Source organism: Biomphalaria glabrata, chromosome 14 (genome assembly GCF_947242115.1).
Source record: "Biomphalaria glabrata chromosome 14, xgBioGlab47.1, whole genome shotgun sequence".
Classification (NCBI taxonomy): domain Eukaryota; kingdom Metazoa; phylum Mollusca; class Gastropoda; family Planorbidae; genus Biomphalaria; species Biomphalaria glabrata.
Window position 1 is genome coordinate 35725977 of NC_074724.1, and position 18741 is coordinate 35744717.

The 18741-nt window shown below is 36.2% G+C and overlaps 1 protein-coding gene across 2 annotated transcripts; it reads right to left on the reverse strand.

Annotated features, from left to right (window-relative positions):
* Position 1: 1 nt before the first annotated feature.
* Positions 2-18741, reverse strand: LOC106054684 (deoxyhypusine synthase-like). 2 transcript variants are annotated; one of them, XM_056009804.1, is made up of 9 exons: positions 18622-18741; positions 10724-10932; positions 9858-10022; positions 8411-8626; positions 7347-7433; positions 6255-6360; positions 5892-5995; positions 3898-4023; positions 2-3732 (listed from the first exon to the last, which is right to left on the reverse strand). In XM_056009804.1, exons 2-9 carry the CDS (start codon positions 10913-10915, stop codon positions 3640-3642), a joined length of 1089 nt encoding a protein of 362 aa, XP_055865779.1. In that variant the 5' UTR covers positions 10916-10932; positions 18622-18741; the 3' UTR covers positions 2-3639. The 2 variants fall into 2 exon arrangements, with proteins under 2 accessions (XP_055865779.1, XP_055865778.1); XM_056009803.1 differs by lacking the exon at positions 18622-18741 and adding an exon at positions 12075-12268.

The window sequence follows — 18741 nt, forward strand, 5'->3', positions numbered from 1 at the left end:
GTTCATGGACTTGTGTTGAAGTTTATTGCAAGGCTTAAAACAAGACTTGTTGACATGAATTGCATGCTTGGTTGAAAACTTGGGTTTTCTGGGTGTCTCTTTTTTGTAAATTAAAATAAATTGAATATTTACTAAAAACTTGCAGTTCTGAGGATCTTTTTTTTTTCAATGTTATTTACTGGCAATAAAAAAATATCAAGTTCAAATAATTAAGTCAAATGTGCATGGCATGAGTACAATCTCATTTTCTGTGCATCTAAAGAAAAAAATGCTGTGGAATATAATAAGCAAAGGAAAAAATGTACCTGCCACCACAAAACACACACAAGCAAAATATCAATAACAAAAGTACACTTCTGATGTATCAACAGTCGAAACAACTCGTAAAGGTTCCTATTAAATTAATTCACCATCCCATTCATGTCATTTAGATACTTCAAATAAAATAAGATCACATACTTTTCATTACAATTAGACATTTCCCACATGACTTAACGTACCATTCATTTCAACTAAACACACAAATCAATAAATCATACACCTTTCATTTCAGCTAGACCAGGGGTTCTCAACCTTTTATGCTCGGCGACCCCTTTTATCAATCTCCCACTCTGCCTCGACCCCACCCACGCACAGCAATAGAAGAATAGACAATAAAAATCCATATTTTCGATGGTCTTAGGCGACCCCTGGCAAATCGTCAATCGACCCCCAAGGGGGTCACGACCCACAGAACCCCTGAGCTAGACACTTATAAATTAAGCATAACAATTGTCTCACAAGCTAACAAAAAAATACATCACTGGTAAAACAACTCCTAGACTGAACTTTATTCTTAATCACTTGGAAAATTTCTAAAGATAATCAATAGAAGTGTTATTTGACTCTTGACATTTCCAAACTCTGAAAGTACAATGCAAAAACTCCAGTTTTGTGGGGGTTTTTTTGGTTTTTTGTTAACCAAGCACTTGTTTTAAAACACATGCACTGATTAAAATTTCTGCATCTCCCTGATTAGAGAAACATTTGTGGTGATTTCTTTGCAAACTTTTTTCCATGATTTGAATAATGCTAGTGACTAATGTCAAATGAAAAACTTTTCGGTGCCTCAAAATATAATAAACATGAATATTAATTACAAATAATCTCTGAAAAATGAGTACATTGCAGAGATAATAACAGCAAGAAGTTACAACAGACAAAGGGAAATTTCTGATAAAAACAAAACAACATTTTTTTTTTTTTCATCGAAATCAGAAGGAACGTGTCAGAGAGAGAGATGCTAAGATTTAGTTTGTGGTTTACCAAACAATTTTAGGGAATGAAATTTGAAATTAGTATTAGTACATTGCTGTAAACTTTAGTTGTATTTGCTGATCAATAATTTCCTTTCTATGTCATTTATCTTACAAACATAGCAAACATAAAACATAAAAGGATTTCATATAAATGATAATAAAATATCTGTCTATGTGTGATATTAAAGTTAAGCATCGATCCGATACTTTACATCTCTAGCTACCAACAGTCAAAACCTGTTTATATCAAACTTGTTTAAATTGAAATTACAGCATTTCAAAATTGTTCTTAAGATACAGCCTGGTATAAACATTTCATTCAACTAAAATTACTGGTTTAAATATAGACCTCAAGTCATCATCCATATCAACATCTCCTCTTTAAATTAAACAGAGGCTGTAGTCATGAAATTAATGATATCTAAATACACTGAGAGTTTGTTAAAATAATGTCAAGGATTCAAAGAAGTCAAGTGAAGGAACAACAGTAGGTTTTCCATTCATCATTGTCAATCAACTTTTTTGGTGTGATAAAAGGTGGTCGGCATAAAAGAGGTGCCCACTGAAATGCATAAAAGACCAAATTAAGCTTGCTTTTATTGGCATATAAGATAATGCCTGGCAGCAGGCAGCTTTATTACAAAGGCTGCTGGATATACATCTGTGACCGAAACAAATTCCTTTGCAGATTACAGCTGTCGAAACTGAAAAGAGAACCTAAATCAACCACTGCTGGATTATGGTTATGTCTGCGATGCATGTGTCAAAATATGTAGCTCGCAGCTGGGACAGCGCAGCCATATGAAACATTGTAATTGAAGAAAAGCCTTATTCTTATTGTCAATTTTGGACATTTCATAGGATTAGTTCAACTTAAATAAAAAAAACTATTAAAACAATTTATATGTGAAACTGCTTCTTGTTTTACAAGCTAAATTCTTTGTTTGTTTTAAAATTTATTACAAATATTAACCATAGAAAAAAAAAGACATTTTTTATCTGTATTAACACTAAAAAGAATTTAACATGTTAATTTCTAGGACAAGACTGTTATTCTAAAACCAAGGTTAACATAACCAACACTCTGCATGGCAGTGTGGCGCAAAAAAAAAAAAAGGCATGCAGCTTCTCCTTGGCACAGACTGGGAAAGAGCCTACAACTCAGCAGCAAAAAAGAAGGCCAGAAGAAGCCAACATTCAGCAAGATTATAAATCTTCATTAAAACTTTCAATGGAGCATAGAGCTAACTGCTCCAAAGAATCTGAGTCTTATAGAATAATAAAGTTATGGGTATATTAGAATTGAATCTAGCTAATTATACAGGAAGACACTAAACTAAGGAGCTGGTGAAAGTGAATTATACTGTTGTAACTGTGTTGGTGATGTGATAGCGTTAACTGTGTACTGTAAATATCATCTGTAATATGAACATAAAATTGAAAGCCTTCGAAAGCGAGATATAGAGACAGAGTGTGTATAAAAGTTCAGCACATTGAAGTCAGTCTGGTACTGTCATTCCACAAAAGTCAGTCTGGTACTGTTAGTCCATAATGAAGTCAGTCTGGTACTGTCATTCCACAATGAAGTCAGCCTGGCACTGTTAATCCATAGTGAAGTCAGTCTGGTACTGTTAGTTCACAGTGAAGTCAGTCTGGTACTGTCATTCCACAATGAAGTCAGTCTGGTACTGTTAGTCCATAATGAAGTCAGTCTGGTACTGTTAGTCCATAGTGAAGTCGGTCCAGTACTATGAAAGTCCTGGACAGGAGAGAACTAGTCAAGTTGAGTAGAGCCTTAGTAATCAGTGTATCAAGTAGCCAGCTGTGCAGTATTGACTGCTATTTATTTAGTTATTAAACTACCGCATTATTTAGGAGCTCTTTTGTCAAATTCTTGAGTTTGATGTGCTGTGTTGAGCAAAGTTAGCAGAGAGCCTGAGAGAGAGATCATAACAATACGGTTGACTTACATACCATTGTTCCCCTGGCAATCAAATCATTATATAAGAACAATCTGGTATAAACTTTGTCACATGTAAATTATGAGTGAGTCTGGTGTGAATGTACACTTTGGTTTCTTATAGTTATAATGTTTTTTGTTTGGTGTAATGCACAAATTGTATAACAAATTTCCATAAGGACAATAAAGATTATTATTATTATTATTATTATTTTGAACAACAAGAATCAGTCCCTTCAAGTTAGATATAACAAGATTTGATTTATATTTATGATATTATAACACATATTGGATGAATATATCATAGTCAAATAACAGCTAACAATTTTCAGCTCTCTGCAGCAAATCTGAGCATCATTAAGAATTTCTTGGTTTCTACTTTCACTTTGAATAAAAGGCCTGGAACTCTTTCTGCCTACTGGCAAATGTTTCACCTACAAGAATGGGAAATATCACAGTTGCCTCCCCATAGACCTGAAATATTAATTTAAAAAAATGAAACAAAGATATAGAAATGTAAGCACTAAATGAAACATAGATATAGAAATGTAAGCACTAAATAAAACAAAGACAAAGCCAAGTTTCTTTTGAAATGAATAACAAACAAAGGAGTTACTCTTAAAAAAAAACAGCACTAACCTTCACAGGCTTGGCAGTAAGTTTAATTTTCCCCCAGGATACAGCTTCATCAGGTTTCGCTCCGGCATCACTGCCATCAAATTCACAGGCAGTGTTGACAAATACAGAGAAGTCAGCACCATTTCTCTACAACAAAAGAAATACAGAGAGAAGTCAGCACCATTTCTCTATGACAAAAAAAATACAGAGAAAAGTCAGCACCATTTCTTTATGACAAAGCAATACAGAAAAGTCAGCACCATTTCTCTATGACAAAATAAATACAGAGAGAAGTCAGCACCATTTCTCTATGACAAAGCAATACAGAAAAGTCAGCACCATTTCTCTATGACAAAGCAATACAGAAAAGTCAGCACCATTTCTCTATGACAAAGCAATACAGAAAAGTCAGCACCATTTCTCTATGACAAAAAAAATACAGAGAGAAGTCAACATCATTTCTCTATGACAAAGCAATACAGAAAAGTCAGCACCATTTCTCTATGACAAAAAAAATACAGAGAGAAGTCAACACCATTTCTCTATGACAAAGCAATACAGAAAAGTCAGCACCATTTCTCTATGACAAAAGAAATACAGATAAGATAGCACCATTTCTCTACAACAAAGAAACACAGAGAAGTCAGCACCATTTCTCTATGACAAAAGAAATACAACCATAATAACATAAGCTTTTTTTCCAGGTACTCTGAGGGATTTTTTAAAATAAAATTATCAGTCAATGAAAAATTTGTCAAATACTACTCTTTAATTTCAGTCAATGCATGTCTGCAATGGTATACATATGGCATACTATGCTCAAATATGCCCACCAAAATGAATCCATGTAGCGCAATTTATCAAAAGTAGAATGCTAAGATATACTCTTGATACATCCCATATAAATAGTTATTTATTCAATACATATTAATAATAATAATTCACAAGGAAGACATTTTGTCTTACAATTTGTGCATTAAAAAATACATTCTAACGTTTGGAACCTTTTATGAAGTGACTGCAAAATACAATATATGACAATATCAGTTTGATATGAAGCTTTGAAATATTACTATTTAGAATGAAAACTTAAAGAAACACTTCAGATAACATTTTTGTCCCCATCTCTATAGATCTAACAGCCTAAAAAAGACTTAAGTTTCAATCAATTCCTTCTTCAAATCAGACTTGTATGTTTACATGTCATGGGGTGTCTAGACATCACATCTATTTATCTAAGCTTTGGTCTACCTTTAAGCCATTTTCCTTTCCAACTTTGGTTTATGTACCACACTCATCCTTCAACATTCTGTCCAGACAAACCAATCATCTCAGATATTTCATATTTTGCTACATTGCTGGTGGGAAATTGGCAAAAAATTCACATGACAGTCCTTCACCACCTTTACCTATTCCTTGGTCTATTGGTTCATTGGAGCACCACACAAGATCTGTCTCCATTCCTCTCTGTCTTTAGCCTTGGACAGTACCTCCCTCAATGGCAAGCGTGTCCATTCCTTTATGTTGTCTTCCCCGCTCTTTTCTATGTCTGTCTCTTCTTTTTTTTTCCCTGAAAGAAGGTCTTCGCGAGCCCTGAGAACCTTGTAATATAGCCATAGAATTTCAGTTCGCTTTTTTTGGCAATAGTTTGCAGGTCATCGTGGGGTCTAATCATCACTCTACTAATACTGTCTCTAATATCTTAGTCTATGATGCGGACTTGGTATGTGATACCTGTGACTTTTCTGTAAGTAATTTTGAATGACCTCCTTCAGTCGTAGTCATAGAATGATTATGGTTCTACTCCAAGAGTGCTTACTTCCTGTGACTGTAGGGCCCTATTCTGAAGAGACATGTCTGTCCACACAGCATGCAAGTAAAGGTGGCATTTACTTTGGTTTGACTGGCTTCTCTAGAGCTGATGGCAATATGCAATCCTATTTACTGAGAAACTTGTCGTCAAGTAAACAAAGACGAACAAAAAAAAAAGACATTTGACCTATCAAGGCACTTACCATCAAGTTTGCATTACACGTGTGATGTTTGATGATGCCTCCACCCAGTATGACCATACCCGTGTTGACAGCGTACACAGCCTGGCTGTTCATCAGACGTATGTCTATGTTAACAGAAGAAATGTTTAAATCTCAACATTTAATAGTAGTGTAACAGCCAATACATCACATCAGTTACCATGACTAATAAAATTAAATTAATGCTTTTAACTCAATTTTGCATTTATGTGTAGTTGACTTTTCTAACTTGATGAAAATATTTTTTGTAATCACCATATCAAGCCCAATTTTACTCTAAAAGAATTTTTGGAAGATTTTTTCGAAACAAAGAATTTTCTTCATTCAGTTTACAACTCCACCTACCTTCCACAATGTCAATGACCAGTCCTGGAGTTTGATAGGAATGAAAGTAAATCATATCCCCCAGGGATCCATCAGTCAAAGCTGGGCAAAACACTGGAATATTATTCTGCAATTAAAAAAGAAGGGCAATTTTATACTAACAAAATATTTGCATGACCAACAGAACAATGTTTAAGAAGCTTCATTTTGTTTTACAAGTTTCAGAGTTTTATTCACATTATTACATCCTAGCTCTGACCTCACAAAGGACAGCTGGAGATGATGGGAGCAGGGTTTAAACCCAGGGCCATTGAGATCACAGTTCAGAGTGTTTACCAGAACCAGGTAAAGAGTATTTAGTCCTTTCCCCATAAACTCTTTCAGAGTGTACAGGGAAGATAGTGCGATAAGAACCTTGGACCAGAGTTTTAATAAACAGGTGAGGGTTTTGTTTTTTTTTGGAGGGGGGTGGTTTGAACCCAGAATCCCAGTTATAAAATGTTAACATGTCGACAGATTACAGATTTAGCAATATTGTTAAGACAAAGACTAAGACTATAATATCAAAGTTATGATGTGACAGACAATTGTTTCACCTTTCACTCTAAAGCAACGAATGAAATATTCTTAGCTCTGACAAATAAATGACAAAAGTTGGAAGGGGAGTGTGTTTGTATAGAGCCACCTCAGAACCAGCAAATTGTACGCTACTTTGAGAAACAAAAAGTATAACTGATAGGGTGAACAAAACAGCTCAAAAACAATCGGATTTAAATAAGCCACACACAACAATCTATCAGATGTTTGTAAAATGTTTTATATGTTTCGGATGTTCCTTCAGAGTTGAAGATAATTACTTCCTAGTCCAAACCTCCCGCAGGACAACGGGGGATGGGAGCGGGCAGGGTTTGAACCCGGGACCATCGATGAATCTGAACGACAGTCCAGCGTGCAAACCGCACGACCAGGCAGCCATCCTGCCATCTATAGCAACCAAGACTCCAAGTTGTAGAGCTCACTTTAGACTTTGTTTATGTCTTGAAAATTCTTTACATGCTGCTGTGTATGTTTTCCAAAAATATAAAAAGAATTTAACAAAAAATAATGTCAAACCTTATAAGCCCAGTAGTAAACAGAATCAGGGTTGTCTATCTCTTTTCCTAAACGAGCTACAACTTTAGAGGGAGTCCACTTGGTGCCCTGCAATTGAGAGAGAGAGTATAAGGTAAGCCTAAGATTCTAACATGATTGGTGTCATGCTTTTAAAAAGTATAAAGTAAGCCTAGGATTCTAACATGATTGGTGTCCTGTGACTAAAAATATAAAGTTAGTGTGGGGTTTTGACATGATTGGTGTCCTGTGATAGATAGAAAATGCAACCCAATAATGATAGACAGATAGACTTGGTATGTTGTAATATTTTTCTACACCTAATGTTCATTTTTTTTTTATTTATAAGCAAAAAAAAAAAACCCCACAACATTTTTATAGTTAACACATGATATATATATTATACATGATATATAATATATATATATATTCTTTGAAAAATGTTATTCTACTATTCTACAGTTACTACAAATAAGAAAAAAAAAGGACATTTCATTAGGATAACATAATACTTGGTTGAAATTGCATTCTGAACTTTGGGAACTAATTAACCCTATGACAATAAGTTCAATCAACTCATGAAACCAATAGCCAAAGACATTAATTAACTTTAGAAAACCACAGGCCAAAGAATCGGATTAACCATATCTTATCTTATATAATACAGACGTTACTTCAAAAAAGAAACCACTGGCCAGAAAAACTGATTCATTCTGTATTAATGACGTGTAGATTTTCAATAGAATTTTTTTTAAATATAACAATAATGTCTTTATAACCTTAGTCAACTAATACCAGAATACATTAGGTTATTATTTCCATCAAGCTATTGATTCTGTATATGTGTGACTGACAGGCAAAACCCCACTGAGCTACCTATCAAGGGGGCTCGAACTCGAATCCCATCTCAAGCAGAGGTGTTTTCTGAGTGCCTAAAGGCAACATGGAAACCTCCCCATATATCTTACTCCCCAAGAGTCCGCGCAAGTGATTGGACCAAAGCCTACTGAGAATGCTAGTAACATAAAAGAAACACTATACAAAATAAAAGATGAATCTCTCCATACCTCTTTCTGTTCTTCAACCATGTTGTCCAAAATCGGCAGAAGCCAGTTTTCAAATAAACAATAATTGGAGTTTGGTACCAACAAATTTCCGATTCTGTTGATGCCTTTCAGACGCAGCTCTTTCCCTGGTAAAGCAAAATCCCCGACGTAAGTCGGCGCCAAGCATTTGATAAAGTCTTCTTCTATACCCCCTGCACTGGTGACAATACAGTCTACCTGGTCAAAGAATAAGGTTGACATTAAGCTGGGATGTGGACATTTCTTCTGTGCTAAGTTCCAATGAAAGTAAACTGTTCATCAGGGAGAACATCAGACACTGCATATATAGTAGACATTGTAGTCAACATTAAGACATGTCTAACTAAGAAGGCAGTTTCTGACAAAATAATTTATATGTAAACATAAAACATTTTTTAAGGCTGTCTTGAATGTTACACTACACTATTTGAACTTTGATCTAACATTTTAATTAACCATATTTTCAAAGTGTTTTTTTTTTTTTTTGAGCTTCAAGTTAAAGACTTTATTTCTGTTCAGTAAACTGATGATTCTTTTAAGTAGGAGAAATACAAAGGAATTGAAGTTGACTGAGGTCTACATCTTTTTATTATTTACATTTTCACTTGTCTTTAAGACAATTTAGAAATATATTTTTCACACTAAAGTTTTTCCTACTGACTTATGTTATCTACTCAATCAACATGTCCTGTACCCAGTCATCATGTTCTGGTTCTGTAAGGATGTTATTGTAGGAAGTGGTAAGTGGATATAAGCACTCCACTGCTTCCAATCGCACGCCTCTCAAACAATCCCAGACAACCAGTCAAACTCCTGGCCTAAACGTTTGGCTCAAATATTGAGTCAGGCCCAACTGCTATCACTGACAGTAGAAGAGGCAAAGGTGTATAAACCAATAAGCTTTGGAGGGGCCTCTTTAACCTAGGAGAAGGAAACGCTGAATCCAAACCTACACTGCTTTACCCCTTTACCCAAACGTAGGAAATGCTTTAGTAGTCAGCCCCAAGAAACAAATCGTTGACCCTAAGTTAACTTGCAGCATACAAAGCTACACCCTAGCAGAACAAGGCAATGTATCTTATACCAAACTATATTGGCACCAGACACATCAGCTCTGTGGAGAGGGGAGGAACTGCTGTATGAAAGAAACTAATGCTCAGGCTTAATCTTATTTGTATGAGATCATTGAAAGTGGCTTTGGGCCTGAAGAAGGTCATAGGTCATGTCAGTGTTGTTGTTGTTTTTTAAAAAAGCTGCCAATACTCAGTGATGGATTGCCTAACTTTTAACTACTAATTAATTAATAATAAACGTTATAATACAAGAAAAGTAAAAAAAAATTTCCCCACATCGAAAAAGGTGCTGGTTGGCCGTACCTGTGCGTACCGTCACTAAAAAAGCACTGGGTCATGTTATATTTTTTACTCACCATGTTATGTTGAACTAGATATCTGATGATTTCTCTAGTTCCAGCGGATATCAAGTTGGAAGTGTAGCTCAAAAAGATGGTGCAGTTAGTCAGTTCCCTGCCGCAAGGATTCAAGTTGACCTCTGTCCTTTTGTCAGAAGGAATCTCTTGAAACTTACAGTCAATCTGATGAGAAGAGTAGATAATAAAACCTAATAAAAAAACATTTTTGTAATTTTTTTTTTACAACATTTATACTCACTCCATCTATAGGTGAGGGTTCTTTTACAAGTTTAATTAATTAATGAATTTGTGGTAATTAATTAATTGTAACAATCACCCAAAGAAATACATTTAGAGGTGAATTGTGGAGGCACGAAGGGGGTTTATTGCATACAGGCCCATGACCAAGAGAAGCACATATATAAACCTTGAAAAGAAATAATGTAAATGTATTGGTATTCCACAATTATGTGGAGAATAGCGTCTCATGTGTAAGGATCATTGTTCTCATTGAAATGCTTATATACTGTTACTGTTGACTCCACATTTTTTGGTCCCATTCAACCTTTAAGTGTTAAAAGAAAAGAGAAGGTATCATCCTATTTGTGACTACATGCAGACAGGTACCTTGTTACACCATTGGTTACATAAAGTTTACCATTAATTTGTGTTACAAATATTTTCTATATTGAAACAATGAAAAGCAGTTAAGAATACAAGCTACTTTTCTAAGGGGTCACTTGGTATGCACTTTGGACTGTCATCACCATGTTCCCAAGTTCCCTTTTAATGCCTTGCAAGAATTTTGGACTATGATGTAATATTGTTCATTTCCAAAGGAATGTTGGAACCTTAAGACCAAAAACAAAACAAAAAAAACATACCATTCTATTAATTTCTGTTATTGCCTGTCCTACACTCGTAGCCTGGAATCCAGTTCGAGACATTGAAGAGAATAATTTATGATAGTTGACTCCTTCATTAAAGTCATAGCCTCTGACCACCTCAGACGACTCAGGCATTTGCTCACTTTTGACTAAAACAGCATCAGCCGCTATGTCAGGAACTCCAGCCATTGTAGATATCTAAAAATCTGGCAACAATAACAAATAAGTCAAACCCTCAGATGATTTGTTAGATACGATGTTACAGCCTCTTTTAAGGGTTTAAAAAATACTTTTTGTTGTTTATTTGTTTTTTGGAGCCCCATGTGACAAAAAAAAAACCCCATAACTTTCTAACTGTTAAACACACAGTCATAATTTATATTATACACCATTGGAAAGTTCTTTTTAAAGTATTTTAATGATGTACCAATGAAAAATTGTTTTTTCAAAGATAAATTTTTTATTTCACATCCCTAAATATATATTATTAAATATATAATTTGTCTCTACTTCTCTACCCTTGTAGTTACTAGATCTAGATTTTCAGATTTAAGCCTTATTATAAGTATCTTAGTATGCAGACTTATATCTAATCTAGTTATTACTTAGAATAAATGCCAGACAAACACTTTCCCAAACGACTTCTGAATGGGGAGCTGTGTGCAGGAAAGCGCTCCCAGGGAGGCCAATACAAGCGCTACAAAGACACTCTCAAGAGCTCATTCAAGGAATGCTATATCGACATTCACAGCTGGGAAGCACTAGCTCTCGATCGCTCTTCATGGTATGAAGCTGTGGGTCTTGGAGTCTCAAGATTTGAAGCAAGTAGAGTGGCCAGGCCGATAGAGAGCCAAACCAACAAAAAGCTGAGAGAAGAAGGCCTATCTGCAACTGACCAAACTTACCCATGCCACGTATGCGGCCAGCTTTTTAAAGCGAGGATTGGACTTTACAGTCATCTTCGAGTCCATAGGAAATATGAAATGTGCTCATCTTTGACAACGAATGAAGGAGGAGCTATATAAAGTATATATATATATTATTCTATATCTTGACTAGCCTGGAGAGACTAGAGTGTCACAAGAGTGACTAGACTATCAACTATCACTAGACAGATTCAGTGATTTGAGTGATTGTTTGTAAGTCAACCCAGTTACATCTATGATCTAGTGATCTAGAGTAGATGATCTAGGCTAGGACTAAATCTAGATAGTAGTAGTAGTAGTAGTAGTACTCCAATGGCAGTACTAGTTACTACTAGATGATGTAGAATGTAGATCTAGTGACCTTTACACTTAAATAATATTTAGATCTAGTAATTATTTACACTATTTACAGTTACACTTACACACTAGACTAGTCTAGTACTAGGGACTTCAGTAGTGTCTACACTCTACTGTCTACACTAACTGTAGTCTACAGTGACTTCAGTAATTAAATTTACAGTAATTAAAGCCGATCTGGTAATTTCCGCTTTTAGCTGGCGTATTTACGTCTCTAGGCAGCACCTGGCAACCACTGGCCAGATTTTTGCGATGCCTCAGCGCTGAATCAATGCTAAAAAATTTATTTCCAGGGGGAGATAACCTAGTTGATTTTTAATATCGCCAGCTGAAACCATAGTCGAAGAGAGAGGAAATAAAAACATATAGAAATAATAGAATTAATAGCGCTGTAGAGCCGACTCACAGACCTATATAAATATCGCCAGCTTATAGCGGATTGCAAGAGAGAGAAAATAAAACAAGCAGAAATAATAGGAATATTTACTATTGCAGTAGAAGTAGTACTTTAAAAAAAGGAATAAGGGGGGGGGGGGAGTAAAATATTATTATTTAAAATTGGAATGACATTAATAAAGCGTAAATTTAGGTACCTATTTTTTTTTTTCATAGAAATTGAATTTAAATAGATTTAGGCCTATATTGCCCTATATATGATGGGATTATTGTATAGATCTATGAAGTTATATTTTAAATGATTTGATCAAGATTTAAGGTGCTGACAGCTTGTAACATTTTTCAATAAAGCTGAAATGAATGTTGAATTTAAATAGATCTAAGCCTAAATCTAGTGGACTAGTCTAGTGTAATGTTGTGTGTTATGAGACTTGTTGTATTGTATCTAGAATGTGCTTGAGGATACATGCAATAAACAACTGATGTCCTTATAGAAAAGAATTTCATATATAAATATTTATTCATTTAATAGAAATATCCCAGGTAAAATGACTGTCTTCTCTAATCTAGCCTCAAGAGTCAAGGAATGTGGCTAGGTAACCAAGGTCACTGAAACTGACTGACTGGCTCAAGAAATTGTTGAAACTTTGGGAGCGGGCTGGGAGGGGTCAGGGGTGAGGTTAAACAGCGGGAGCGGACTGGGAGGGTGGTCAGGGGGTGGGGTGAAAATGCGGGAGCGGGCAGGGAGGGGTGAAACTGCGGCATAAGGCTGGTAGGGGAGGGGTGGGTGTGTATAGCTGGATCCTTTGATCGGGAAACAACAGATTGACCAGAGAATGATGAAGTCCAGGTCTTACTGTAATAGGGCGTGTCGAAGGTGCCGAATAGGGCCAGATGCATTGCGCAATCCTGTCGTTGTAGGCCAATGAAAGTAACTATCAGTGCTTGCTTACAGGGAACTTCTACTGTCAAAAACAGTCTTTAGATCTCTATCGGCATTTTCTCTTGTGACCAATCCATCTCCACTTCCTCTCTAAGATCTACACCTCTATATTTTTCTGCCCACTCATCTCCCACAGTTTGGTGTTTTCTACTTTGTCGTACCAGTGTATTTTTAGGAATTTCTCAGGCATCTGTTGATGAAGGTCTGTACTATTTTTGTTGTCGCTTCGATTCAGTTGTTCTCCATGTTTCCGAACCATTCAATAGGGCAGCCTTGACAATAGAGTTAAAGATTCTTAGTTTAGTCTTGTTTGAGATGTGAGGAGATTTACAGTCAGGTTGGTTTTAGCTGTGTAAATCAGTAAATGTCTGACGCGCTAGATTTATACGACGTTTAATGTCTTCAGGGTTAGGGTTAGTAATTTTTTTGTTAGATTTATCTGAATTTGACAAATTTATCATTCTGTTCTGCCTTTCCTTCCACAAGCACATCTTAAAGGTAAGGTAGTTGGGGATAAGGCGATTATATTTATCGTCATCATACCCGATCCGACTCTGTATCTATCATCGGAATCTTTTGCTTTATCGTTTAGGGGTGGTGGGGGGCTGAAATGGTAAAATTCAATACTCTACCCTCAAACTTGACTTTGCATTTACTACTGACTTGGCTGAGTGGCTGAATTTTACATTAGAGAGAGGTAGCGACATAATATATATTTAAAGAAATAATATTAACAATCAATCTAAAGGGTTGGTGGTGGATGTGAAGCATTAAGCGGGGAATCATCTCTACCTCCCCTCCACAGAATCCTTTGATGTGCAGGCCTAAATTATATAATGTAATTTTCCCCCGCATTCTTGTGATTGTACTTTTTTTTTCCGTTTGTCAGCTTTTCTTTTGATTCATGAACATTCTGTTGAAAATTAGTTATTGTTGGTATTTTCGGAATAAAACATGCGCTAAAAAAAATCAATTATCTTCTAAATTAAGTCTCTATTGAAGAGTGCCTAATTTTCTGCCTTGTCAAAAAGTGCCCGATTTCCCGGTCCCGGGTACTTAAATTACTGGGAGCTTAAATATTTCCAGACACCAGTCGATTGTGAGTCAGGAAGAATAAAACCATATGTTAATAGCAGAGCTGAGTTTGTCACCCAGTCCATCTACTGTACATACACACACACCGTTTTCCATTCATAGGACCAAGGCAGACTCAGCCTCGGGTCACAGAGGTCGTTTAGCTTCCCTCCCCTTATCACTGTTAAAGCAAAAAGGGACACCCATGAGCCGCTAGCGGCAGTGTTTCTCAAACTGTGTGCCGCGGCACTAGTGTGCCGCCGAAGATTTGCAGGTGTGCCGCGGGAGTTTTCAGAACGCCACACGTGCAGCGTTACGCAGGTCTGCCTACTATTAAATTTTTATTTTACGTTGCGATGACATCCCCACTTGCAACGACCAGTAATAGTAGTGGGTCGCTCCATATTGACGGAAAGGGGTGTTAGCTCTTTAGGTTATGAAATTTTCCACTATACATAATTATAATGACTCAAATGTAGGCCGCCTTAGCAGACGCAAAGCAGTTCTTGAATTGGTAACGATAATAATAAGCGATGTGTTTCGTGTAAATTGTTTAGGTGTAAGCTAATAATAACAAAACAAAAAAAAAGTTACCCATGGAGAAATACGTTAGCAAAAATGAAACTGCGAAAGCATTAAATGAAAAGCAAGGAACCAAACGAAGGTACGAAGAAGATTACATCGGATATAGTTTTATATCTTCTGGACCTGAAGATGCTCCATTGCTATTCTGCCTGATCTGCAATGCAACTCTGTCGAATGAGCCGCTTGTTCCAAGCAAATTGAAGAGACACTTGGAAACAAAACATCCAGCTGTAAAAGCGCAACCGAAGGAATACTTCGAAAACATCAGGGCTCAACAAAATAAACAAGCTAAGAAACTTATGAATTACCTAACGCTGACAGAAAAGGGATTGATTGCAAGTCATAAGGTTGCTCAGTTATTAGCAAAACGCAAGAGGCTGCATCTGTCATTGCACCAGCTTTAGCAATAGTTGTTGAAACTATCCTTGGACCCGATACTGCCGAAAAAGTTAAGAAATTTCCTTTGTCCAATGATACTATCTCGCGCAGACTTATTCAAGTTGTAAACTTCATCAAATCTCGACCGCTTGCATCCCGACTTTTCTCAGAGCTTTGTGAAGCAACGGATTCAGACTACAAATGTCTCATGTATCACACCAACGTTCGTTGGCTCTCCAGGGGAAATGTGTTAAAGCATGTCGTCCAACTCAAGGCTGAGCTGATTTCATTCTTGGAGGCTGAAAAAAAAAAGACTTTGGATTTTCTTTTCATGACGAGATCTGGTGGGTTAAGGTGACATTTCTCTTTGATTTATTTGACAAAATAAATTCATTGAATTTAAGTCTTAAAGGACCATCGGAAACCATCATCACTGCATCTCAAAACTGAAGTCATTTGGTGAAAAATTGTCGTTGATGCAAAGTAAGATCTCGAAAGGACTGCTTTCCTATTTACAATGAATGTGCTTCAAATAAAGAAATGAGCCCCGAAATTCTGGACACTTTGACACATCTGCAGTCAGCATTGCAGCATTACTTTCCAACAGTTGGAAGTAATGAGTATGGATGGGTCAGCTCTCCATTTGGAAACAATGAAGCTACAAATCTTACAAAATGAAGAAGAAGAGCAACTCATTGATTTAAAAAATGATGCAGTTCTAAAGTCAAATTTTTGGGGAAAACAGCCAGGACATGTTTTGGATTTCAATCAACAAGTTATATCCTGCAATCAGTTTAAAAGCAATCAAAATAATTCTTCCATTTGCATCTTTATGGTTTTGTGAGTTTGAATTTTCAGCACTGACTGAAATCAAGTCTAGGAAAAGAGAGAGGCTTCTTACAATAGACGATGAAATGCGAGTTTGTTTGTCGACTCTGGAGACTTGATTAGAACGCATTTGCTCTCAAAAACAGGCACACCCTACACATTAAATTTAATACTTAAAAACAGGTAAAATCTTTTTTTTTCTTTTTATTATAAAACATCTGTTGCTCTTTGTGGTGTGCCGCGAAATTTTTGTAGTTTTTTTACTGTGCCGCCAGACAAAAAAGTTTGAGAAACACTGCCCGCTAGCCGAATACGCCATCGTCTGGATGTTATGTCATCCTGGATGTCTTGCTAACTTCTGTCCCCCCCCCCACCCCCAAGTAAGACTTAGTTTTCTTTCGCCACTTTCTCTTCCCTCCCCTCTTCTTGACATTCTTTCATTTTCCATATATGACTCCCCTCCCCTCTTGTGAATGGTAATTGGTGTGCGTGTGTGGCGTATTGTCTGAGTGTGACTTATATAACGCACCTGTGGTGTATTGCTCCAGTGGTCAAATATGGGACGTCTAGTAAGTGAGGTATGTCTTTGATGGTAAGTGAGATATGAACAATATGGGTATTTGGCGCTGTTTTCTTGTTGAACTTCCAGACCGCCGAGCAGCAACTTTAGAACAGAATTAGAATACGACTAATTTCGTATTTATCACCAACTACCAGGATCCACTTGTCCAGGTGCTACGTTATGTTGTAATTATCTTTGACTCAACTCTTTTGACACACAAAATAATCAGCTCTGCAAAGTTTATAGTGCTTTGTTAACAGCGCTTAATAAATTTAATTATTATTTTATAGTTATTTGCAGGAGCTTGCATACCTAGATAAACCAAACTCTATCCTAACCCTAACCTTAACGGTACCTAAACTGTTAATATGAACATTAGGCCTATATCTAGAGGGAAAATGTCGATTTTGCACATTAACGTAGCCGGTAGCTAATCAATTAATGAGCAGATTAGCTAGCTTAAATATATAGCTCCTCCTTCGTAGCTGAAGATGAGATTATTTCCCATTTTCTATGACTTTGAAGATGGCTTTAAAGTCCATTTTTTCTTTTAAAAAGCCGAACACATAGATGGCATGGGTTGCCTGCTTCTTTTCTCACCTTCCTTTTTTTTAAATCTTAGATCTACGTTCTTTGTTGATTACCAATCTCATTGCGTTATATCATGAAACACGACACTCACGGCCTCAGTCAATAAGAAAGGACCCAGAGCTATAGCGTTTCCCTCACACTCCTTGAGAGAACTCTTAAGGGTGTCTTTGTAACGTTTGTGTTGACCCTCCCACGCAATTGTTGCTGTTTATCTGTAACAACTCAAGGAGTTCAACGTCTGTTATGTGGTCAAGCCAATAATCCAAATGGATTATTCTTTAATGCAACTCTAATGTTTGCTTATGCGCCAACTATGTCCAACCCAAACCAAAGACTAGCTAAGTAATGTGCACATTGATGGATTTTAAGCTTTAGCGGTACTGTGTCAGCGTGCACTTGTCTCCTCTACCGCCTTAAAATCGTTTTCAAAACTAAAATGTACTAAAATGCTGGTACTGGTAAATCTACCTTAGTTTAGTCACCTGTCTGGAATGAGAAAGTAGGGGGTGGTGGAATTAATATGTCTCATTAATTGTTTTGCCATTAATAAGATACCTGGTAAGCTAAGTATTTTTTAACTCTCAATAATTTCATATAAAACACACGCGCAAGCACGCACGCACACACACACATATATATATATATATATATAAAAGAAAAACAACAACACTAGAACAGATTTTTAATATTTTAATAAAATTTGTCACATTCAATAGAACACAAAAACATGAATCCTTAACAAACTCAATCTACACCAACACACACAAAAAATAAAATATAATAGTATATTGAGAAATAATATAGATTCACACTAGTGAAATGTACATCTATTTCCTATTTAAATAGGTCTACATTCCCTAACTCTATCTTAATATATTAAGATTTTATTTATGTAATAGTTGGCAGCATATTATAACTCATTATATTTATTTTAACCAACAAAATCCATCTGGCAACAATTGGCTGCCTAGGAGCTGTTGCTATCATCATTCAAACATGGCGGCCGTATGTAAATCCGCCAGCCAAAACATGATCATACCAATGTTTTACATGTTTCGGATGTTCCTTCAGAGTTGAAGATAATTATTATTATATACTTCCTAGTCCAAACCTCACGCAGGACGACGGGGCCGGGGGATGGGAGCGGACAGGGTTTGAACCCGGGACCATCGATAAATCTGAACGACAGTCCAGCGTGCAAACCGCACGACCAGGCAGCCAAGTAGTGTATTAGATGTAGATCTAGAATAATTACCTAGAATGTATTAGCAATAAAGAATCAATTTAGCACGTGTTTCTTTGAAGCATAATTTTAAAGGGATTTGTTGGCCATTGTAAACAATTACTGTTGCTTCCGGGTTAAAGGAAAATACAT

What these genes read in the sequence shown, in the direction of transcription:
- LOC106054684 (XM_056009804.1), bottom strand. Translation starts at nt 10,915, where the DNA reads ATGGCTGGAGTTCCTGACATAGCGGCTGATGCTGTTTTAGTCAAAAGT. An exon ending in TAACAGAAATTAATAGAATG is followed by an intron (nt 10,023 to 10,723) that starts GTATGTTTTTTT and finishes TCTTCTCATCAG; the next exon opens with ATTGACTGTAAGTTTCAAGA. An exon ending in ATCTAGTTCAACATAACATG is followed by an intron (nt 8,627 to 9,857) that starts GTGAGTAAAAAA and finishes TTCTTTGACCAG; the next exon opens with GTAGACTGTATTGTCACCAG.